General features: G+C 37.2%; 1 protein-coding gene across 1 annotated transcript in view; it reads left to right on the top strand.

The window, feature by feature from the left end:
- Positions 1-26,043, top strand: part of ULK4 (unc-51 like kinase 4) — a 665,001-nt gene that overhangs the window by 283,690 nt on the left and 355,268 nt on the right. The window contains exon 30 of the mRNA XM_049782607.1: positions 18,405-18,453. Within this exon, the coding sequence (XP_049638564.1) occupies positions 18,405-18,453 (49 nt within the window). The remainder of the gene's footprint in view (positions 1-18,404; positions 18,454-26,043) is intronic.

The raw sequence follows: 26,043 nt of genomic DNA, 5'->3' as shown, positions 1-26,043 counted from the left end.
ACAAGTAAATTAGATATATGTTGAAGAGAGAACTTGGGTTTGAAGAGCAAGCTGGTACCTTCTAAAGCTTCCATCAATTCCTTGGTAATAATGATCAACTTTTAGCATCACTGTGGTGTTTGTTTGTTTGTAATGTTTACACTTTCTTTTAGTGATTTACAATGCAGTTTGCTGTTTTAGAATCAGTATAGTACTTGTGCTGCAAATTTGCTTTGGTTCATCTACTCTCAATTAAGTCCTGCTTTGTCTGTGGCTATATTGCAAGCACCTGTCACTGTCCTTCTGTAGAACAAAGGGAGGCTAAAGTGAATGGATTGTAACATGAGACAGGAAGCAGAGACTTCCTGGGCTGTTCTTGGGTCTCAGCACTGGTCTTCTTCCATCTCAAATCTTCTGATTATATGTGATGACAACTTTTGCTCAGAATATAACATGGTGTTTGCCATACAGGCAGAACCTTTGTCATATAATTAAAGAGAATGCTAGCTGCTAGACTAAATAGTGGTCTGAGTTTCAAGTAACGTTCTGTGATGTCCTTGGCACATTTTATGACCACCTCAGACATATGTTATCACTTAACATTCTTTGCCTTGGTATATTATACATGGTGGTTGGAACAAAAAAGTAGAAAGAAAATCCAAATGAGGCAGTGAAGTAGACTAATCATGCTTCTTGATGAGGTGAGTGTTGTCTCTGAGACAGTTTGTACTCGAAAAGCACTGGGAATTGGTATATACTTTTTTTTTTCTTTCTGCTTGGAGTCCTACATCCAGTTTAATTCAGCAGTTTAGGAAGCAAAGTGATCAGCTAATAGGAATAGCTTTCATTAGTTATGTTGAAATTTAAGATAAAAAGGGGCTAAAGATCCCCAAGACCATAAAGATGCCTTACCTAAAAATAAACATAGAAAAGAGTAACCCTCATACTTTTTAGTAAATATGGAAAATTACATTAAGATGATACAGAACGCCAATTGGTAGGTTTGTTTTTAACAGAACTTATTAAAAAATCTAACAAAATGTGGTTCACAAATGAGATTTTTTTGTGTGTGGTAGCAAAAACTTGTTTGTTTTTTAAGCACTTCAATATTTTAAATCTACTTCTAGAAATTTATTCTAAGAAAAAAGTAAATGATGTGCATTTATTTTCAAGAATGAGCATTAAAACTGCTGAAAACTATAGCAACAATAGTATGATAATGATAAAGATGATTGGTATCTGCCTACACAGTGTTGTGCCTGATCTGTGTGTATGCTTAGAGATTAGGTACTTTCTAGGGAGCACATCACTGAGAAATTGAAATAAAAACCTTGATCTCATCTAGAGAAACTTCTGAAATGCTCATCTTTTTATTTCCTCTAATGAATACTAGTAAAGTGTGGGAAATGAGGTTTGTCAATAGAAGACTATTTGAATATATTGTAGGTTAGAAACTATGGGTGTTTGTATGAATTCTTATGTTTAATGATATGACACGGAGGAATATTTTTAATATGCTAAAATGTTTATAGTATGATTCGAACTTTCTCTTCTTCCCTTATCTTCATATAATATAGCCATAGGTTCTTTTTTTTTTTTTTTGATCACACCCAGCAGCACTTAGGGGTGACTCCTGGCTCAGCACTCAAAAATCGCCCCTGGCAGGCTCAGGGGACATTATTTGATGCTGGGAATTGAACTGGGATCCATCAGGGGTTGGCCACATAAGGTCATAAATAGCTATAGAAAAGTATGATATTTTTCCTGATTTTTAACAAGAAGCACATTTGTAAAACACATACTCTCTCAAGCTGGTGGTTCTTCTTAAACAGTGTGAATTCCTAACCCATCAGTTTTGTTTTTTAATTACAAAGTAGGCTTTAGTTCATTAGTTTCAAACTGATTGTCACTCTATTTTTATCTGTTCTACCAAAGAATCATGGATTGATCTTTGAGAAGTAGCTCCTGAAGAGAGCTTGGGATGCAAGCTTACATAGGACAGTCAAAGCATGTTCTAATCTATAAGAATTGGGTTTGAGCATAAGAACTGACATCAAGGAGCTGGATCAGAGTGTTTAATCTGTTCTTTTTGACACTTTTCTATTCTACCTCATTGACATTCTTGCTTCCTTTACTATGTGAGAAAAATAGATTTTCTCTTTCTTCCCATTCTTTTTTGTTTTTGTTTTTTGGGTCACACCCGGCAGCGCTCAGGGGTTACTCCTGGCTCTACGTTCAGAAATCGCTCCTGGCAGGCTCGGGGAACCATATAGGATGTCGGGATTTGAACCACTATCTTTCTGCATGCAAGGCAAACACCTTACCTCCATGCTGTCTCTTCAGCTCCTTTCTTCCCATTCTTTAAATGTTGATTTATCTTTGGTTTCTGCCCTCAGCCTTACTTGTCCTTCTACACCTGATTTTTAACTACACATTATTATTATAGCAGAACAATTAAAACCATGAACTCTGAATCTAATCAACTTATCTTAGAGAAGGTTCAGGGCTAGTCTTTTCTACTGTAGAATAAGACCGCTTATATCTGTCTTTCAATAAATAAATGTATATGCATTGTATATGTGTGTATGCATGTAATGCATTTATATATATATAAAGCAGTAAGCCCCATGCACAGGAGAGTGTTTGTAAATGAGGTTGCTTCATGTGATGTTTTTATTCTGGTATTCCTGAGGATCCTCTCCAAATAGAATAAATCAAGTACCTGAAGTCACTCTATTTTTTTCCTCTTCTCTCTCCCTCTCTATTCAAGATTATAAATCCTAAAGATGTAACCTCTTTAGCCTCGCTTTTCTCTTGGCTTCTGTTTTGGTGCTTATCTTAAGAGTAGTCTTTGTCAGCTATCTGGTCTACCTTTTCCTAGTCCTTTGTTTTCACTCAACTTTTCTGTAGCCTTTATAATAGAAATCATTTTGTATATAATGTAATTATAAAAGTATAAAGGGTAGGATCCTTGCCTGGCTCAACAAGTTAGTTCTCTAGCACCCAAATAGTCCCATGATCATAGAGCCAGAAACTCTGAGCATCTCCAGATATGGTTCCAAATCTACTCCCCCCAACAAAAGAAAAGAAAAGGATAAAACAGGCAGTGACTTTCACCCTTAAGTTGACCTGGTCTCAGCAAACTTTCTGTTTGTTTGTTATTGTTTGCTTATTTGTGCCACAGGGAACTGTCACTTTGACTTCTCAGCAAACTTTTTCTGTAAAATGCCAGGCAGTAAGTATTTTAGGTGTTGCAAATCATTCTTTGTCTTTGTGATAATTACTTCACTTTGCTATCTTGATGATAAAAACAGTCAAACTCAGTGAGTTATTTGAGCAGGACTGTGTACCCATAAAACTCATGCATGGAAATTGAAACTTCTGTTTCATGTGTCATATGTCTTTTATTCCCTCCCCCAATTATTTAGATATTTAACATCTACTTCTACCATATGGGTCATACAACTGCTGGCCAACTGGGTTTGATATGCAGACTCTAGCTTACTACTCTGATATAGAGGATAAAGTTAAGTACCTCTGCAGGGCTCAAGAGATCTTTTGTGTTCTGTCTTGGGCTATTGTTATCTTCTCTTTACTTTTTTCCTCTAACACGGTAAACTTGTCCTTTTGCTCCTGTTTCATTGTCCTTAGAGAGCCATCCTGTTTTTTTTTTTTTTTTTTTTTTTTTTTTTTTACATTAGGCTGTTTCCATTGTCCAGAATAGAGTTTATGCTGCCTATTCTCCTATACTATGTTCACCTCATCCATTGCAGATCAATGATCTGTTCTTTTAAGCTTCATTCTACATCTAAAGATGTAGAATCTCCAGTGTGGAATGAGAATGCTGATCTAGGTTTAAATTTTAGCCCCACTCTTTGTCCATTAACTCTTAGTGCCTCAATTTCTCAACTGATTTATATAAAGAAGTTAATATCATTATTATCATCATCATACCTAATTATAACTTAGCCCCTCTCCTTCTTTTTCTCTTCTCTTCCTTTTTCCTCTTTCATCCTCCCCTCTGTTTTGTTAGAATCCAGGGTATAAGTACATTACATCACTGCTCAGATTTTTAGGATACAAGAAATGTTGGCCATCTGTACAGTCTAATGGTCCTCTTAGGGACTGAGACTCATCTGACTTTCTGCAAAATCATGGTTTAGCTGATTGTAGGTTTTTTTTTTTCTTCTTTAAAGTTCCTTAACCAGTCTGGTGCAAGAATGAAGGTGCTTCTCATCTGTAATTTTAAGATATAGAACTTGAAATTATAGGTGAGACCAATTACAGGCAGGACCAATCCAGATGATATCTTTTGGGGGAGGGTGCCAGGGAGTCAAGGCAACAGTAGAGAAAGGAGGTCAGTCACAGAGCCATAGTGCTCAGGAAGAGAGAGTGAGAATTATGGACCCAGGAGGAACCAAAGTAATTGGCAGATGATGAGAACAAGGGCCCACCGATTGACTGATGAACAACTGACTGATGAACAAGTGTGCTAACCAGGAGACATCATGTAGGAATAACCTGGGTATGGCTCTGGACAGAACTTGACTTCAGGCTCACAGCATCTGGAGTTGGAAGGAGGAAGGTCTTGTTATTGAGTTGCACACAGTGTGGGGAGATCCATTGGAGTGAAGTTCCTCCATCTAATCTTACCATCACCTTCTGTAATGGAAAAAAAACCATAACCTTGTTTTATTCAATGATGCAGATTCACATGGGCTGAATTGGATACTTATTGAGTTAATAGGAGAAAAGCACCATAAAGTTCTTTTATTAACAACTAAAATCTTCTTTTAGTTAGAAAACATGCTTTTAAACAAAAACTAAACCAAGTTTCTCTTACTGAAATTTTTGTCCTTTCATGCTATTTTAGGCAGTGGAAGATTCCTGTATATCAGTGATACATTCTGGGATTACCTTGTCTTCTAACTTAATGCTAACTTTTTCGCCACAAACAAGGCTATTGATTTTATAACTCTGATTAAGTTTTTTTTATATTGTATATGTTCGGTGTTCACTAGGTTATATATTTCCACAAGGAAGTAGTATAATGCCTTTCTATAAGCAAGTTGTTTTGTAAAATGAGCAGATCTGAAATTATAAGTGTCACAGCTGCAAAAATACCCACCCTTGCCCTTTGATGTACATGTGGGAAAAATAACTCCTAAGTGAACCTTTATTGGTAAAATTTCAGCAATTTTATGTAAGAGGATTAGCAAGCATTACAGATAAGGGCAAGCATTTCAAGGAGAAATGTTACAAATATTTCTGCTTTCAGAGTAAACAGAATATGCTGAACTAAACATGATGAAGCCAGTTCTTTTTAAAGCTGATTCACTGAAACAATAATTTGAAATTCAGCTTGATGTTAAAAATTTTTTTTATGTAAAATGACTGCCAGTCATTAGGTGAGACTGATTAATTATGTAAATTTTAAGAAACAAAAAATCTTTTTTTGTCTGCTGCTCAGTTACAAATACACATAGACAACTTCTAATCACATTATGAGAAAACTAAAAAAATGCTTAATATCTATTTAAGGTTGTATATAAGTTGGCCAGAAGCAGCATATTATTGAAAATCCAATATACAATTTTTTTATGAAAAAGAGAGAGGCCCAGAGAATTAGAAGGTAGAGTAGGAGGTGCTTTCAGACTTGCACTGAGCAAAATTTTGAGATGATCTTTAGTATTCTCAGCTCTTCGTATATTTATCCAATATTCAGTTATGCACCAATTTAGCACTTAATTGGAAGTGCTGTTGTGAAGGGTCAGTGTTATTGTTTGGAAGTACCCAAACTAGTTGATCTTAAAAGATGGCAATCATCTAGGTAAGCATGACTTATAAGACATTTAAATCTGGTCCAGAGGCCAGTGTCAGTGAGTTGGAAAGATCGAACATGGAAGAGATTCCTGTTGCTAGTTTTAGAGATGGAGGAAATGTGAGTGATCTTTAGCATCACTAAGAGATTTATTAATTCATAACCAGCCCAGAAATATGGATTTTTATCCAACAACTGCAAGGAGCTTAAATATATAATAATGCCATTGAAAGCATACCCAATTGACCCCAGCCTCCAAGTGAAACAGCCCTGCTGCCATACCTCTTTCCCAGATATTTGAGACACTGAGCAGATAATCCAGCTTTGCTGTATTACACCTTAGACCTACAGAGCTTTAACCTAATAATTAGCTGTTGCTTTAGGATGCTGTTTGGGAATCTGTAATCCAGCAGTTGAAATGGAATTGAAGCCCAGGTCTAGACTAGTATTCCTCAAACTGTCCCTGGTGTAGAAACAGGATCCATCCTTGCCTACAGAGTATTGTATTGATTATTTGCTTTCTATCAAATTATAGACCTTAATGGCTGAGAACCACTGAGAAGGCACTGGAAGGGATACTATCTATCCCAAGGCTTAGGTGCATGAGACCATTCAACTTCTGCTAGGCTTTCTAGAAACTTTCCTCTTAACACAAAGTGACATTTCTATGAGAACTTCTGAAGACAAGAGAGCAGCAGTCAGTAGAAAAATTACTTTTTCCTGGAGGTTCAGGTGCCAGTCATGGAAGGAAGAAACCTAGAAATAATTCTAGTAGTTCAGACTTTGTGTCTTCCTCAAAATCAGTCATCCTCCCTGTGTCCTGCTCTTACATGATTCACAAGAGTCTTATGGTAATTAGCACTGTACACTACTAGTATCAAAGTAGTGTGTTAGGCAGAGCCACATAATCAGAATGAATTTTCTTTCTTTCTTTTTTAATTATTTTTATAAAATGATATCTTTATTTAAGCACCATGATTACAAACATGTTTATACTTGGGTTTCAGTTCTAAACAGTACACCCCTTCACCAGTGCAGCCTTCCTGCCACCAATGCCCTCCGTCTCCCTCTTCTCCCACCCCTACCCCTTCCCGACCCCCTGCTTAATAAAATACTACAGAGATTTTCATGAAGAAATCATTGTGTCATTTTCCACTTTTCAAAAAGTGTAATATGAAATAATTGGAATATATTTTAGAAAATAAAAACTACTTGTAATAATTTTAGCCCTGTAGAGCAGCTGTGAAGATAATTCAAAGATAGATATACTCTTCATTTTCTTTGCTTTTGAATTAGTATGAATTTTCACACTGAATTTAATGTCTGATATGTTACAACAGAAAATTATTCTTTTTTTACAAAATGATAGTACAGGGCCAATGATGTAGATCAATAGTAGAGCACTTGTCTTTCCTTTGTGAGATTCTGGGTTCTATGCATATACAAAGGTCGTACAAAACATTCCCCTGTATTTTTCACCAGGTTTCCTAAGGTGCTTTTTCTCAGGAAGAAGCTGTTACATTCTTCAAACTTAAGGACTTGGGCTATGGCTCGGAGGTAGAGCACTTGCCTCATATGCATGAGATCCTTACTGATCATTAGCACTGCAAAAATACAAAAACAATAACAAAATGTCTCTCCCCCACCCTTGTAAATTCTGCAGACCTCACAAGCCATTTTGTTTTAGCTTTTTTTTTTTTTTTTTTTTTTAGTTTTTGGTTTTTGGGTCAAACCCGGCAGTGCTCAGGGGTTACTCCTGGCTCTACACTCAGAAATTGCACCTGGCAGGCTCAGGAGAACATATGGGATGCCAGGATTCGAACTACGGTCATTCTGCATGCAATGCAAATGTCCTACCTCCATGCTATCTCTCAGGCCCCTTGTTTTAGCTTTTTATAACTCCAGAGATCTCTGAACGTTTTCCTTTGTTTTGTTTTATTACTTCTGTAGACTTGGTTATACAAAACAGAGCCCTAAGAGATCCTTTGTTTTCCTCTCCTGCACCTCCTCCCTGTTCCTCTCTTTTCTTAATAAATAGGCCTAAATTGGTTTGAGCCAGGGAAGGGAACATAATTCCTTTTAATTGTTGTATTCATTTTATTCCTAGTCTTACATTTTAAAGAAAAGTTAAAAATAGTTTAAATAAATATTTAATATACAAATATAAAATATTTGAAATTAAGATAGAGAAAGAGCAACTATAACTATAATAGTTGGAAAAGAACAGCTATAGGAGCTGGGTGGTAGGGAATGAACACTGATGAAGGATTGGGTGTTGGAATATTTGTATGACTGAAACTCAGTTAGAATAACATTTTCTCTCTGCACCTCACAATAATTTAATAAAAAAAATTTAATGTTTGAAATCCAACCCAACCTACTTTGGAAATACCTTATTTTCCTTCTATATTAATATCTAATATATACTAGATTTACTTTATATATATATATATATATATATATATATATATATATATATATATAGTTTTAAATTTCAATGTATGATACCAGAAAATAGAGCTAACCAAGACTATCACAATTCCATAGGTCAGTGGTAATTACCTTAAAATAGTTGTTCTACTTTTTTTTTTAAACTTCTGAGCAGACCTGTTATTCGGTGCATATATTTAAATCCTCTAAGTGATTCTAGCATATTTGGTGCTAAAATCTTTTCTTTAGCACTTAAAATTATTTCATTAAAAATTTTTTATGGCGTCAATGGCGTCTAAGACTGTATACTTTAGCATTAAAAATTCACACCTCTTCAAAATATAAGCTACAACAGCACATTCACCACCAAAACGCCAAGCAGATAAAATGTTTAGATCTAAGGGCCAGAGCAGTGGCGCAAGCAGTAAGGTGTTTGCCTTTCACACCTAACCTAGGATGGACCTCGATTCGATCCCCCGGCATCCCATTTGGTCCCCCAAGCCAGGAGTCATTTCTGAGTACATAGCCAGGAGTAACCTTTGAGCATCACCGGGTGTGGCCCAAAAAGAAGAGAAAAAAAAAAGTTTAGATCTATTTGTTCTTGTAATCTCAGCTCAGTATTAGATTTTATATGATACTTTAAATGCTGTTTTTTGAAGTTATCAAACATATTCCTCCCCTTCATTTCTGTCAATGGCAGCAGTATACATATAGGAAGAAGTAAAACTATGTCTGAAAAGATTTATTTTTTTTAGTGTGTGCATGCTGGGGTGGGGAAAGGGTTTGGGGCCATACCCAGTGGTGCTCCGGTACTATTCCTGGTTTTGTGCTCTGGATTCAAACCTGTTGTTGTTCAGGGAACCATCTACTGCTGCACATTAAACTATCTTGGCCACATGTAAGACAGAGATCTCAAAGTGCCTTAATGGCCTGTACTCTTTCTCTAGCCCTCTTAAAAAATGTTGTGAGTTCATTCAAGATTGTCTGATTCAAATACAACTTCCTTCACCAGTAATGTAAGTCCTGATATAAAGAATGCCAATGAACCTTTTGAAACACAACCATAAAAGGGAAACTTTCTAATCACATACAATCTATCCTTACATTATACTGTTAACAGAAGAAAAGAACAAAACCAAACATTGAGGTAAAGTCATCTTAGGAATTACATATGGGAAGGGTAGTGTGCTTCAATGTCCCCATCTGGAATGATTTAGGGGGCCAATAGTAAGGCAGCAAAGTTTACTGCCATGCAGTTAATATCTTTATAATCCTTTGAAGATGAGGAATAATTTCATAAAGACCTTTTGTTTGTTTTAGTCTTAAGAAATTTAGGCCAATCTCTCTTATTTCTTATCCTTCAAGCTGATCACAAACCAGAAGAATTTTATTCTTTTAGAATATAATGGGCTCATGTAGTAAAAATAATACCAATGATTAGAATCATGGTGATTAAAACCACAATAACCCAAACTAAGACAGCCTTTGCATGGTTTTCCAAAGTTTACCCTGATGATTTCAGACTAACTAAATAATTCTCTGAGAATCAGTCATATCAGCTTTCTGAGCCAGGCCTCACACTCTGGTCCCCATGACCCCCTCTGCAGAGTTTCCCTCATAAATGAGGGTGAAGAAACTTTTGAACAATACTTCCTGATTCAGTGAATCCACTGTTTGATCATTCGGAACCTGAGCCACAAAATGGACCCAACATTGGTATGAAAGGAGATATTTAGAGTAAGGAGACTGATTTTTCAAATTCAAACTTTAAGATCATAGTGAAGATAAATAAATGAATATTAATTCCATAGTACCCTAAAATCTGTAGACTTCAGATGTAGGGAGAATAAGCATTTTATATACTACCCAGCGTACATAAGCAGTCAGGATGTAGAAATGAAATTTAAATTCCATGAAATAATATTACAGTTTAAAACTTTGGATATTCTTTATTTTATTTTTATTGAATTAAGAAAGTGCTGGTCATAAACTCAAATAGAAAGAGCTCATAAACTTGTCTTATTGACCACTTGTTGTTCTTTCCCAAGAGTTCAGAAAAATCACTTGTAGATATTTGTAGCCACCCTTGTTCCCAATTGGTTGATTTCTTTTTAAATTAATTTGAAGTTAGTTCATGAGTCACAGAAATTTCCTAGAAAAATATTTTAAACTGAAAGTGATAAGTTCAACTTCCCTTTTTATTTACCATAAGTAACTACATAATCTAATCAAATAAACAACAAAAAGGATCAGAGGGGACTGAGAAGGAATTTCAGACCTGCCTGCTTATGTAGAGACCTAGAAAAGAACTCATTGTGCTTGTTTTTGTTTTTGTTTTTTTTTGTGGGGAGGGTTAGGCAGGGGAGGTTGCTGGGAGGAAGAACATACACCAGGCTTTGTTCAGAACATATTCCTGGCTCTCTGTTCTGGTATCACTCATGGCATGATCCTCAAGGGAGATTACCATATTTTTCACTCTATAAGACACACCTAATCATAAGACACACACAGTTTTTTTTAAACTATTTTTATTGTGACCAAAGTGAAGCATGAATCTTTCAAGTAATATTTAAGCTACATAGTGACATTGAATCAGGGGCATTTTCACCACCAATGTTGTCCTCCCTCCACCACTGTTCCCAGCATGCATCCCCTATCCCCCTTGTATGCCCCCCCCCCGACTGCTAGTATAATTGGTTCCCTCTGTGTATAGCTTATTGTAGATTGGGTATCAAATCTGTTGTCATTGACTTTGGATTTGGTGTTTAAGTCTGATCATTTTTTATTTCTATTCAATGTTCATACGACTGTTTGGTTCTGGTACAGTTCATCCTCCCCCTCCCCCCCCCCCCAATTTATGAGGCAGAACAAGATGATTCAAGTTATGTAGTTCTGTTTGAACAAAAAAGAAACACAAAAGAAAGAAACTGGAGGAGTCTGTCTAGAGGTTATAAATATCAATTTAAAAGAAGAAAGGAAAAAAAGAAGAAAATAACAAAAAAAAACCACAAAAACAAAGAAAAACCTCATAACTTGAACTATCTAGTACTGCCTCTCAAATAGAAGGAGAAAGAGTGGAGGTTATCAAGACCAAAACAGTTGTATTATCATCAAGTAGTAAGCTAGACACAGAGGGGACCACCTATACTAGCAGCCTGGGGGTTGAGGGTGGGGGATATGGAATGCAAAATGGGAATGGGGGTTGCGGGAGGACAACGTTGGTGATGGGAATTCCCCTGACACATTGTTAATATGTACCTAAAATATTATTGTGAAAGATATGTAAGCCACTTTGGTCAAAATAAAAATTATATCCAAAAAAAAAAGAAATAATAGGATCACTTTATGAGAAAATATCTGGAAATTACCCATTATGGATCACTACCTTCTGTTCCCTTAAAATATGTTAAAGATATAATTATATTTATAAAACAAGAATTGTCTTTTACTCAAAATTCAAATAGTAACACAAAAACTTTTTATTAGTAAAACCACTTTTATTGTGTAAAAAAAAAAATCAAACCAAAAACCAAAACCACAACTACAAAAAAAAATTACCACAGCAACAAAGACAATAACCAAACAATAACCACAGAACAGGAAAAAAAAAAAAAAGGAAAAGGGAAGGTGGCTGATCTAGCAAGGTTTTTTGTGCTTTTTTTTTTTTTTTTTTTTTTTGGCATATGCACAGTAAATATTGGGGAAATTAGAAAGGAAATTCCCTGGTTCTAAGAGATGCAGGGTTTCTCCACTCTTGAAGCATACTGCCATGGGAATAACTACAAGCTCCGTACATGCTCATTTTCACATCCCAAGGTCTCTTTATGGTGCCAGGAAACTTTCCACTCAGGTGTGGATGATAAAATCAGGCCTCTGTAACTAGAGATCTTGGTATTTGCACAGGATGAAGCCTAGGATATAGTCTTTCTTTAAGATTCTAGAAGTTCTGTTACATCATTGTTGTTGTAATCAGTTTTCTATAATTGGTGGTCTTGGTTTTCGTACAGATCCTGCCTCGATGGCAAACCTATGGCATGTGTGCCAGCGGTGACACATGAAAGCCTTGCAGCTGGCACGTGGGAAGGGGTTCACAGTTAAGATATGTGGCGGGTGGCGAGTGTGCTGGTGTTTGCTGGTGTTTGCTTTGCAGCTCACCTGGCAATAGGACCGGTCTGGCCATTGGGAGGACTGGCCATTGTGCTGCACTTTGGGCACTCGGGCTCAAAAGGTTAGCCATCACTGTTAAAGCCTAGGATAGATTCTTTCATTATGGTTCCAGAAGTTCTGCTCAGTCCCAGTTGTCAAAATCAGACCTCTGGAATTAGAGATCTTGGTTATTGTACAAGTCATAGGTCTAAGCCTATGCTAGGGTCTTATTGGTCCCAGGATAAGTTCAGGATAATTCATGTTTGTCAAAGTCAGTCTTCTGTAGTTAGCGATCTTGGTTTTTGCACAGATCAAAGGACAATGTGTCTTCTGGTTTCATCTTACCGTTAGGTGATGAGATAGGACAAACTGCTCTTAGATCAAGTTGTTGCCATTTTCTCATTGTCAGAATGTCATATCCAAACTGGCACAAGTTGGTGCTAGAGCAGTATTAGGAATTTGCCAGGGGGAGTTTGGTTCCTGGTGCTGTTTCAGGGAACTATGTTTGTTCTATGTCTGAGATCTAGGGTTTGGGATTGGACAGGCACATGTTCAGGGTGGGAGGCACCCTTGTATTATAAAATGTACTGGTTTTTATCCATAGTAGATCAGAGCTTGTTTCATACATAAAATTTTCTTTTTTTTAGTATGCCTTTGCAAAAAGGAATGGTGCATTTGATGGTAAGCATTGCTGGTGCATTTGGGGTTAATAATGTCAGGCTAGGGCCCGGAGAGATAGCACAGCGGTGTTTGCCTTGCAAGCAGCCGATCCAGGACCTAAGGTAGTTGATTTGAATCCCGGTGTCCCATATGGTCCCCCGTGCCTGCCAGGAGCTATTTCTGAGCAGACAGCCAGGAGTCACCCCTAAGCACCACTGGGTGTGGCCCAAAAACCAAAAAAAAAAAAAAAAAAAAACCAAACCAAAAAAAAAAAAAAAACAAAACAATAATGTCAGGCTAGCCCCATCATTATTGAGGAAATTAAAATGGTGATCAAAAATTTTCCCATAAACAAAAGTCCAGGCCCATGTGGGTTCACTAATGAATTCTTTCAAACCTTTCAAGAGGAACTTCTACCAATCCTTTTAAGACTCTTTGATAAAATTGAAAAAAACAGGAAAACTTCCAAATAGTTTCTATGAAGCTACCATCACGTTGATACCAAAACCAGACAGAGATGGTGCCAAAAATGAAAATTACAGACCAATATCCCTGATGAACACAGATGTAAAGATCCTCAACAAAATTCTGGCAAATAGGACCCAATTCATCATCAAGAAGGTCACTCACCATGACCAAGGTAGTTTCATCCCAGGAATGCAAGGATAGTTTAACATCATAAATCAACATAATACACCATAGCAACAACAAAGGAAAAAATCATATATTCATATCAATAGATGCAGAGAGAGCATTCGATAAGGTTTAACACTCATTCTTGATAAAACCCTCATTAAGATGGAAATGAAAGGAACTTTTCTTAATATAGTCAAGGCCATCTACCACAAGCCAATGGCAAATATTATTATCAATGGAGATAAACTAAAAGCCTTTCCCCTAAAAACTGGTACAAGACAAGGCTGCCCTCTCTCATCACTCCTATTCAACATAGTACTAGAAGTACTTGTAATAGCGATTAGGCAAGAAAAATATAAGGGCATCCAGATAGGTAAGGAAGAAGTCAAGCTCTCACTGTTTGCAGATGACATGATAATATATTTAGAAAACCCTAAAGAATGCAAAAAGCTTCTAGAAAAATAGATTAATATATCAAAGTGGCAGGCTACAAAATAAACACGGAAAAGTCAATGACCTTCTTTTACACCAATAATGATAGAGAAGAAATGGACATTAAAAAAACATTAGTGCCCCACAAACTCAAATATCTTGGGGTCAACTTAACTAAAGAGGTGAAGAACCTATACAAAGAAAACTATAAAAACTATAAAACCTTGCTTTCTGATATAGAGATTCCTCCAAAAACTGGAAATCGAGCCCCATATGATCCAGCTAAAACACTCCTAGGAATATACCCTAGGAATACAAAAATACAATACAAAAACCCCCTCCTTACACCTATATTCATCGCAGCACTATTTACCATAGCAAGACTCTGGAAACAACCAAGATGCCCTTCAACAGATGAATGGCTAAAGAAACTGTGGTACATATACACAATGGAATTTTATGCAGCTGTCAGGAGAGATGAAGTCATGAAATTTTTCTATACATGGATGTACATGGAATCTATTATGCTGAGTGAAATAAGTCAGAGAGAGAGAGAGAGATGTAGAATGGTCTCACTCATCTATGGGTTTTAAGAAAAATGAAAGACATTCTTGCAATAATAATTTTCAGACACAAAAGAGAAAAGAGCTGGAAGTTACAGCTCACCTCATGAAGCTCACCACAAAAAGTGATGAGTTTAGTTAGAGAACTACATTCTGAACTGTCCTAATAATGAGAATGTATGAGGGAAATGGAAAGCCTGTCTAGAGTACAGGCGGGGGTTGGGTGGGGAGGAGGGAGATTTGGGACATTGGTGATGGGAATGCTGCACTGGTGATGGGTGGTGTTCTTTACATGACTGAAACCCAAACACAATCATATATGTAATCAAGGTGTTAAATAAAATATAAAAAGAAACCCTGCTTTCACTTTGGGAGCTGGGTGGTGGCTTATTGGGGCAGTAGATCAATCTCGGTACTGAATGAGTTAAGAACTGAGGGTAAAGAGTGTTAAATAAAGAGGGATATAAGATCAGGATTAGGAGATGAAAAGATAGGATTTCTGAAGGTCCGGGAGAAGGGATGGTATATAGGAGGTCCTATATACCCTTTAGGCATTGATTGTTTACACATTAGGTTTCATGCTCAGAGAGAGTCCACTGTCTACACATTCATGCCCACATAATGATAGACATTAGTGATCTAGTTTTAAGTTGTTGTTAGAGGCCTGACCCTCATAATGGGTCTGAGCTCTTAAGAAATAATTGAGTTAAGAACAGATTAGGAGAGATAGAAAGGGAAAGCAAAAGATAAGAGAGAAGCAAAAGAAAAGTAAGTAAATACAGTAAAAATAAGTTTAAAAAATTGGGCCAATGCATCAGAATTGGAAGGTTTTCCCAATTTCTAGGCACTTTATCACTGACAGGGGTTGGCCTTGCTAAATGAAGGTTTCAGGGTTAGATAGTGGCTGGAGCAGTTTAGGATACACATAGTTTTCGAAGACATACATAGTTTTCTTAGATAATCTCCTCCCCTGCACTCAGACTTTAGCTCCAGGCTGTATTCGCTCCTTAAGACACACTGGGGGGGGGGGGGGGAAGCATCTTATGGAACAGAAAATATGGTATATGGGATATAAGAGATAGGACATGGTTTGGCCATTTATAAGACAAGAAACCTAGCTGCTGTACTTTCACCTCTGTCCCTTATTATAAGTCTGAATAATGAATAATGGGACTTGGATAAATTGCTCAATGACTTTGCTTGTGAGAGCTCCAGTTTGGATGCTCAGCACTGCATGACCCCTGGAGCACCACAGGGTGTGAATCAAACTCAGAAATTAAAAAGAATGAATTATGATAGTTTGTATTATCATAGTTTAGTTGCAGGATGTATTTTAAAATGCTCTAATGGAAGGGTTAATGTTAGGAACAGTTGTTCTGATTCTCAATGTTAGAATAGATAGTGGTCTAGGTACTATGGAAGAAGCAGTGAAATCTGTTGCTCTAGGCCAGTGGTTTTTAAACAGTGGGGCCAGCTCCCCGGGGGGGGGGGCATGAGGCTGCATAAAGGGGGGCACATTTGACCTTGGCAAACACTGTCATAACAAGCTAAGCCCCATGTTTATGTCTCTGTATGTCTCTGGAGCTGAGAGTTGCTGTGTCCTGCTTCAAACCCCGCTTTAAAAAACTATGCATTGCAAAATGTGCTCATTGTAGCCATTAATCCAGACATTACCTCTGATTAAAAAATCAGCTCAAATTATTTTATATATTTTTGTTTTGCATATTAAAGGTTTTTTAAATAAAGATACTATTTACAGTCGCACGGTGGGGGGCATGAAAAATGTTTTCTTCTTCCTGTGTGTCATGACAGAAAATAATTGAGAAGCACTGCTCTAGGCTTTGATAGCTGAGACAGTTTGGAGATGTTTATGGTTGCTCTTCCAACCAACAGTTAAGGAGCCTGTAGAGCATAAAAGTAAAGAGGGCCTATTCAGGAAAGGAGGTGATTGGCTCTGGGAGACTAAGGAAGATAGGGAATGTGCTGACCTCATGTTGGGCATGGTCCTGAGTTGATACACTTCCTCCCTCCTCTTTTATCTGAGCCTTCAAGTGCTCTGCAGAGGAATATTATTAAGGGAGTGTGATATTTTTAATCAGAACCTTCATCCCCCTAATATACCAAAACTACAGAAATGGTTAGTTATTGTTGCAGGACATGAGGGAGGTCATTTTAAGTCTCATTTTTAGGTCTCTCATTTTAAATCTCATCTTTAGGAACTGAATTCTACTTTCTGTGGTAGATATTTGTAACTACTGTGACATTTTAAGGCTATTATCATTGGCTTTTATTTTATCTATATATTTTCATAGACAAGTCCTAGGGAAGCCAGGTGATGGAGTTCCTTCCTGTCCATCTGGCATTTCCAGGCTAAGTAGCTCAGAACCTATAGTTAAGACCACCTGCCTATCTGAAGAGCTGTAGCTTATCATATGAAGTATGGTATCTTAACATTAAGGAATTCAATTTTTTTAATGGGAAAAGGAATACAGAGATAGCAGAGTAGTCAAGGTGCTTGGCTTGCAGGTAACTGACCCAGGTTTGATACCCAGCACCCTATATGGTTCCCTGATCCCCCTTGAGTACAGATGCAGGGGTAATTTTGGGCACTGCTGGATGTGACACAGAAACCAAAAGGGGGGCAGGAGTCATCAAATTAAAGTTTTGGAGCCAAATATGACATGTTGCTTTTTTTTTTTTTTTTTGGGCCACACCCGGCGGTGCTCAGGGGTTACTCCTGGCTGTCTGCTCAGAAATAGCTCCTGGCAGGCACGGGGGACCATATGTGACACCGGGATTCAAACCAACCACCTTAGGTCCTGGATCGGCTGCTTGCAAGGCAAACACTGCTCTATCTCTCTGGGCCAACATGTTGCTTATTTTTATTAATAACATTTTATTGCAATATAGCCATGCCTATTCATTTATATGCATTTATTTATGCCATCCCCTCTCTTTTTTCCCATTATAGTGACAGAATTAAATAATCACTATTAAGATGATGTGGACCACAGACCTATTCTTAGTAATTGGCTCTGTATATAAAGAAGTTTATCGATCCCTGGACTTAAGATATAGCTAGAAAGCCATAGTGTTCCATCTTTTTTTTAATGTACTGTTGAATTATGGTTATTTTCTTTTAAATTGCATTAAAAACACTATAATGCACAACTTATAACTATATTTGATGAGGGAAAGTGTCTGGAATCTATTTTGTTTTTTAAAATCTATTTAAATTTAAATTCATTTAAAAAAGTGACTGTCTACTTTTTAAAAACTTAAAGGTTATTAAAAATCATTGTGTATTAATTCATAAGTGCTCAGATGATAGCTAATGAGGCATAGATGAAAGATAACTGCAACAAGTTTATAATTTAACTGTGCAACGAGGGACATATTATTTCAGCTGCCATTGCCTGTTTTGATAGTCTTGAAAATGATTATGAATTGTAGTTAATTTTCACATTTATAAATATCAATCTATTTAAAATTTTACTTGCTACAGATCAATAAGGCTAAGCTAATAGTTACTTGGCAGAACAGCTTCATATTTTTTTTTATCTTTCATAGACTTTATTCAGTGGATTAAAAATGAATATTTAATCATACTCAGTTGCAGATTTTAAGTAATAAAAAGCATGGTAATTTCAGCGTTCTTAATTGGGATAGCAATTTAAATACTAGTTATCTAATGTATGGCTAGATTTTTATTATTTTCTATTATTTTCTTTTGACAGACTTGTGGAAGAAAGCAAATTGATCCCACTCATTTTTGAAGTGATTCTGGTAAGAATCTGAAATTTAAGTGAAATTTCAAAATGTTTAAATTTTGACTGCGGGTGATGGGGTTCCAACCTAAATTCATTGATGTTAAGGTTATTTAAAAATTAAGATAATAGGACCAGAGAGATAGCATGGAGTTTGCCTTGCATGCAGAAGGACTGTGGCTTGAATCCCTGCATCCCTATTGTCCCCTAGCCTGCCAGATTCGATTTCTGAGCATAGAGCCAGGAGTAACTCCTGACCGCTGCCAGGTGTGACTCTCTGCCTCAAAAAATTAAGATAATAGTAATTCCTATTATCTATCTTCCTCATTGTCAATTTTATAGGGCCTCAGTTTTCTTGTCAGAAGCCTTGGCCAGCTCTCAAATTATGCAGGGACAATTGAACAACTTGCCCTTGTTTCTAAAATACATTCATTTTAAGTGAGTTAAACTATAATTATAATAAAGAATTCTTGATTTAATATAAAGTGCTTTATCTGAGGTCAGTGTGGTGGAAAATACTGAAAATGATCTCTGTGCTATAGTTTGGATTTCTTAATATATGAAGCATCATTAATAGTTAAATACCTGTAGAAAAGAAGATTGACTTTATAAAAATTTGGAATAGCTTAGTTTCCATACACCATCTTCCCCATTCACAGAGTATAGTTCAATTGAAAAGTTCCATCTCTGATTCCTATAGAAGGAGGATTGAACAGAATCAGAGCTGACTTTTCTCACTTCTGATAGATTCTGATACTAAATACAGATCTGAGACGTTAGCTGAGGATTGAGTTGGTACTAATTATAAAGGAATATCTTTAGCTAGAGAAAGGTTTTCTTCCACTTCAATGGGCTCTCTCCTTTTACCCAAAAATTTTCCTTCCAAAGTAATCTGACTATTCAAAGGGAGACAGAGGCTTACCTTCTCAAGTAAGTCAGTTTTGCCTACCTCAGTCATCCATGGAGAAATAGCCATGCAATTGGATAATCCTACATGAGGACAATTAGCTTTCTTTAGTCCTCCTAAAGTATAAATGTTTTTGGTTATTATTTCCAACTGTGACTATCTGGTAAAGACATTAATTTTCCTAGTTATCCCTTGACTTTAAGGAGAGCTGGTGGGTTTTTCTGGCTATTTAAATAGGAAAGGTCATTGTCCATGTGTAGGATTACCCACTCTTCTTGGGGTATAGGGCAGTGCTAGGGTCCTCTAGATCACCCACATAGCAATCCTGAAGGAAGGCATGTATTCTGGGAATCAAATCATGGTTGGGCATTGCAAGGCATGCTTGTTAATTCCACCATTACATTCCTGGTCTTTTAACTGGAGGTTGTGTGTATGTGTGTGTGTGTGTGTGTGTGTGTGTGTGTGTGTGTGTGTGTGTGTGAGAGAGAGAGAGAGAGAGAGAGGTAGAGAGAGAGAGGCTTCTCTTTGCTGTGCACTATGTGTATGTGGTTTCCCACCCTTTTCCCCAGCGCAAGGACTCTACCTGATCCCTTTCTGCTGCAAATCATTTATCAAACTCAACAAGACCAGAGTGTGTGATGAAAATCTGCCCTGGATTTTACTCCCCATAAGAATATATTAAAAAACAACAGGGAAGCCTGTATTTCCTTTATATGTTTAATAACTCTATAATTGTACTTCTTAGTCTGTTTATTCCCAAATGTAAGGTAGCCTTTTACATCACTTTTTTTCTTTAATTACTTTTTTTTGGGGGGTGTCACACCCAGCAGCACTCAGGGATTACTCAGAAATCGTTCCTGGCAGGCTCGGGGGACCATATGGGATGCTGGGATTCGAACAGTGCATGCAAAGCAAATGCCCTACCTCCATGCTATCTCTCTGGCCCCTAATTATTTTTTAATTTATTTTAATTATTTTATTTTATTTATTTTTTCTTTGATTGGGATTTGTTTTGGAAAGCATGGAGCAGGAGGCATCAGGCTGTTCAGGGTATGCTTCATCTGGCTTACAGTTTAAAAGAGATTGATGTTGTAGATTTGGGAAGTATTCTAGAGCTAGAATTGATGGGACACATGTGACTTGGTTCTTTACTGTGGCAAGGAGTAGAGATTCTTTAACGGAATAATGGTAAGTTCTCATCCTGTCGTCAGACTGTCATCTCAAGGTTTAAAGTCCTGCATAGCAAATTACTTCTTATAGGTTACCAACCTCTTCCCATAGGTGATTATTTTTGTGTAATTAACCTTTATTAAGGCTTCATATTTTTAAGCCACAGTTACTGTCCTATTAATGCCATGATTCTAGTCCTTGTTATTATAGGGTAGCCATTGGAGAGAATGGCTAGAGGTAATACCTACACTCCTGCCCAGGATTTCAATCCTTCATGAGTCCTATAACTTTATGGTCCTGCCTGAGATGCTGCTTCTTCCATTTAGAACTGTCCTAAATTCAGTTTTTTTAATCAGAGAGTATTTTAATTTTTAACCATATCTTAGGTAACAAGAATACAATAATGTTAATATTTATGGGTTTGATGTATAAAGTTACTTTTTGTTCACCTTCACCATAGTGCTCAAGACCCTCTATCACTATCCTTATGTCACTTGCAGAATTTGCCTCTTCCCTTTATGCCCCACTCACATTAAGGCTTGGTAATTTCAGTTTTGTAGTCCAAGGCCAGGTGATACTGTTCCTGGTTTTGTTTGCTTGTACCACAGGTAAGTGAGATGATTCTATTTTTTTTGTTTGTTTGTTTTTTTGTTTTGGGGCCACACCTGGCGGTGCTCAGGGGTTACTCCTGGCTGTCTGCTCAGAAATAGCTCCTGGCAGGCACAGGGGACCATATGGGACACCGAGATTTGAACCAACCACCTTTGGTCCTGGATCAGCTGCTTGCAAGGCAAACACCGCTGTGCTATCTCTCCGGGCTCAGATGATTCTATTTTTATTCTTCTCTTTCTGACTTACTCTGCTTATCATGATACCTTTTAGTTAGGATAATATTTTATTTTAATTTTTATGGGATGAGCGGAGGAACATCTACCAGTACCCAGAGGCTTACGCCTGGTTCTGCACTCAGGGATCACTCTCAGGGATGCTGGAGATAGAACCCAGGTTGGGTGGAAGGCAGGTGTCCTAGAGATTTTGCTAATGAACAGTAGAGAAGTAAAAAACAGTTGGGAATCACTGCTTTTGAGAACTGGATTTTGATGTCCTTGAACATTATTAAATTCTTTCCTACTTTTGTTGTTTCTTGAGTTGAATGATCTGACATTTCTTTCTCTATATAAGTATACTTTGTAATCAATGAAATGTCATTGTAGCAGTTGGCTTATGAAACTATTATTACCTCGTCCTTTTAAAATTATTGTCAACAAGCTAGACATAATATAGAATTTTATTGATTCTGTGTTATACTTTTTTTTTCTTTAAGATTTTGCCCATTTCTGAAACTGGGTTTACTTCCCAAATCAATGGCCTTTTTCAATTGCTTTCAGCTAGGTGACCTGGTTGTCATCCTTTTCACCGATTTATTTCATTTTTCTTTGTGTAAATGCCCCAGAGTGATAGATTATGAAACTATCTGTCTTAATAAGTCTAGAAGAGCTCATCTAATAAAGGCAAAGCAAAAATACTAAGTAATCAGAAACCAGCATTGGTTTGGCAGCATATTTCTTAGTGTTTGATAAAATAATGGTTACACATTAGAGGTGATGGATTCTGGGTCAGGAAGTAAGGCATATATTTTAGTTAGGTTTGGTTTCTAAATTTGAGGATCTATTAATATGGTGTATAGCATAGGTATAGCAGCTTCTAGGAAGCACTAGAGAAAAAGGAGACATAATGAAAAGAATGTGTGGGACCCTGCAGCTGTATTCACAGTTCCTTCTGAGAGAACAGCAACATTTGACACATTGACTACTCAACTGGTAGTTCACTTGATTACTGATTTCTTTACATTTAGTCCTTAACTGTTTTTCAGCTTCAGTATTTAAAGGCTAGTTATGGGCTATATAGTGTTTCTGTCTTTTTTTTTTCCCCCGAAGAGTTGTTCCTATGGGACACTCTTATAGAAGTGTGTCCTCCCCTGGTTGTCTTTTCTTGGGCGGAAGGGGGCCACACCTGGCAGTGCTCAGGGGTTATTCCTGGTTCTGTGCTCAGAAGTTGCTCCTGGCTTGGGGGACCCAAGCTGGGAATTGAACCGGAGTTTGTCCTGGGTCAGCTGTGTGCAACGCAAATGCCTTGCTGCTGTGCTACTACTCAGGCCCCCTGGTTGTCTTTTGTGAAGAGACTGCTTTCTCCTTTATGGTGGGCAGGATTTATAGGTAGTTTTGTTGTTGGTTGTGGGTTTTTGTTTTGTTATTTGATTTTTTGCATTTATTATTTTTTTCTTTATTTAAACATCTTGATTACAAATATGCTTGTGATTAGGTTTCAGTCATGTAAAGAACACCCCCCGTCACCAGTGAAACATTCCCATCACCAATGTCCCAAATCTTCCTCCATCTCACCCCACCCCCACCTGTACTATAGACAGGCTTTCCAGTTCCCTCATTCATTCACATGATTATGGTAGTTCTCAGTGTAGTTATTTCTATAACTTCACTCACCACTCTTTGTGGTAAGCTTCATGAAGTGAGCTTGAAGTTCCAGCCCTCCTCTCATTGTCTCTGAGGATTGTTGCAAAGATGATTTTTATTTTTCTTAAAACCCATAGATGAATGAGACTATTCTGAGTTTCTCTCTCTCCCTCTGACATATTTCACTCACCATGATAGACTCCATATATAGGAAAATTTCATAACTTCATCTCTCCTGACGGCTGCATAATATTTCATTGTGTACATGTACCACATTTTCTTTAGCCATTTGTCTCTTGAAGGGCATCTTGGTTGTTTCCAGAGCCTGGCTATTGTGAATAGTGCTGCAATAAATATAAGTGTGAGGAAGGGGTTTTTGTATTGTATTCTTGTGTTCCTAGGGTATATCCCTAGGAGTGGAATAGCTGAGTAGAATGGGAGCTCATTTCCAGTTTTTGAAGGAATCTCCATATCGCTTTCCATAGAGATTGGACTAGATGGCATTACCACCAGCAGTGGATAAGATTCCTTTCTCTCCACATCCCCACCAGCACTGATTGTTCTAATACTTTGTGGTGTGTGCCAATCTCTGTGGTGTGAGATGGTATCTCATTGTTGTTTTGATTTGCATCTCCCTGATGATCAGTGATGAGGAGCATTTTTATATGAGCCTTTTGGCCATTTGTATTTTTTTTTTATCAAAGTGTCTGTTCATTTCTTCTCCCCATTTTTTTAATGGGATTAGATGGTTTTTTCTTGTAAAGTTCTGTCAGTGCCCTGTATATTTTGGATATTAGCCCTTTATCTGATGGATATAGGGTGAATAGTTTCTCCCACACGGTGGGTGGCTCTTGTATCCTGGGCACTATTTCTTTTGAGGTGCAGAAGCTTCTCAGCTTAATGTATTCTCATCTGTTGATCTTTGCTTCCACTTGTTTGGAAAGTGCAATTTCCTCCTTGAAGGTGCCTTTAGTCTCAATGTCATGGAGTGTTTTACCTATGTGTTGTTCTATATACCTTATGGTATCAGGTCTAATATCCAGGTCTTTAATCCATTTGGATTTTACCTTCGTACATGATGTTAACTGGGACTATGTTCGCTTTTTTGCAAGTGGCTAACCAGTTCTGCCAGCACCACTTGTTGAAGAGGTTTTCCCTGCTCCACTTAGTATTTCTTGCTCCCTTGTCAAAAATTAGGTGATTGTATGTCTCGGGAATATTGCCTGAGAACTCAAGCCTATTCCACTGATCTGAGGGTCTGTCTTTATTTCAATACCATGCTGTTTTGATAACTATTGCTTTTAGTACAGTTTAAAATTGGGGAAAGTAACGCCTCTCATTTTTCTTTTCCTTAGGAGTGTTTTAGCTATTCGAGGGTGTTTATTGTTCCAAATGAACTTCATAAGTGTTTGATCCACTTCTTTGAAGAATGTCATGGGTATCTTTAGAAGGATTGCATTAAATCTGTACAGTGCTTAGGGAGTATTGACATTTTAATGATGTTAATCCTGGCAATCCATGAGCAGGGTATGTGTTTCCATTTTCGTGTGTCCTCTCTTATTTCTTGGAGCAGGGCTTTATAGTTTTCTTTGTATAGGTCCTTCACGTCTTTGGTCAAGTTGACTCCAAGATATTTGAGTTTGTGTGGCACTAATGTGAATGGGATTGCCTACTTGATGTACATCTCTTCCCTATCATTATTGGTGTATAAAAAGGCCATTGATTTTTGTGTGTTAATTTTGTACCTGCCACCTTGCTATATGAGTCTATTGTTTTTAGAAGCTTTTTGGTTGAGTCTTTAGGTTTTTCTAAGTAGAGTATCATGTCCTCCGCAAACAGTGAGAGCTTGACTTCTTCCTTTTCTATCTGGATTCCCTTGATATCTTTTTCTTGCCTGATCACTATAGCAAGCAATTCCAGTACTATGTTGAAGAGGAGTGGTGAGAGCGGACAGCCTTGTCTTGTACCAGAATTTAGACGAAAAGCTTTTATTTTTTTCTCCATTGAGGATAATATTTGCCATTGGCTTGTGGTAGATGGCTTTACCTAGATTGAGAAAGGTTTCTTCCATTCCCATCTTGCTGAGAGTTTTGATCAAGAATGGGTATTGGGTCTTATCAAATGCTTTCTCTGCCTCTATTGATATGATCATGTGATTTTTATTTGTCTTGTTGTTGATGTTGTGTAAGATGTTGATAGATTTATGGATGTTAAACCATACTTGCATTCCTGGGATGGAACCTACTTGGTCATCGTGTATGATCTTCTTGATGATGCATTGGATCCTATTTGCCAGGATTTTCTTGAAGATCTTTGCATCAGCATTCATCAGGGATATTGTTCTGTAATTTTCTTTTTTGGCAGCATCTTTGTCTGTTTTTGGTATCAATTTGATGTTGGCTTTATAAAAGCTGTTTGGGAGTGTTCCCATTTTTTCAATTTTATGGAAGAGCCTGGCTAGAATTGATAATAGCTCCTCTTGAAAGGTTTGAAAGAATTCATTAGTAAATCCATCTGGGCCTGGGCTTTTCTTTTTGGGCAGATGTTTGATTACAGTTTCCATTTTCTCAATAGTGATGGGGGTGTTTAGATATGCTATATCCTCCTTACTTAACTGTGGAAGGTTATAAGTGTCCAAGAATTCATCCATTTCTTCTAGGTTCTCATGTTTAGTAGCATAAAGTTTCTCAAAGTAGTCTCTGATTACCCTGTGGATCTCTGCAGTATCTGTCGTGATCTCCCCCTTTTCGTTTCTAATACAGGTTATCAGGTTTCTCTCTCGTTCTTTGTGAGTTTTGCCAATGGTCTATCAATCTTGTTTATTTTTTTAAAGAACCAACTTCTGCTTTTGTTGATCTTTCGGATTGTTTTTTGGTTTTCCACCTTATTAATTTCTGCTTTCAGTTTTGTTATTTCCTTTTGTTTCCCTATTTTTTGGTTCCTTTTGTTGGTCATTTTCTAATTTTATGAGCTGTGTCATTAAGTTATTCAAGTATGCCCCTTCTTCCTTCCTGATGTGTGCTTGTAAAGCTATAAATTTTCCTCTCAGGACCGCTTTTGC

This window comes from Suncus etruscus, chromosome 10, assembly GCF_024139225.1.
Source record: "Suncus etruscus isolate mSunEtr1 chromosome 10, mSunEtr1.pri.cur, whole genome shotgun sequence".
In the NCBI taxonomy this organism is placed as follows: domain Eukaryota; kingdom Metazoa; phylum Chordata; class Mammalia; order Eulipotyphla; family Soricidae; genus Suncus; species Suncus etruscus.
This window is presented reverse-complemented; position numbering and strand designations above follow the sequence as displayed.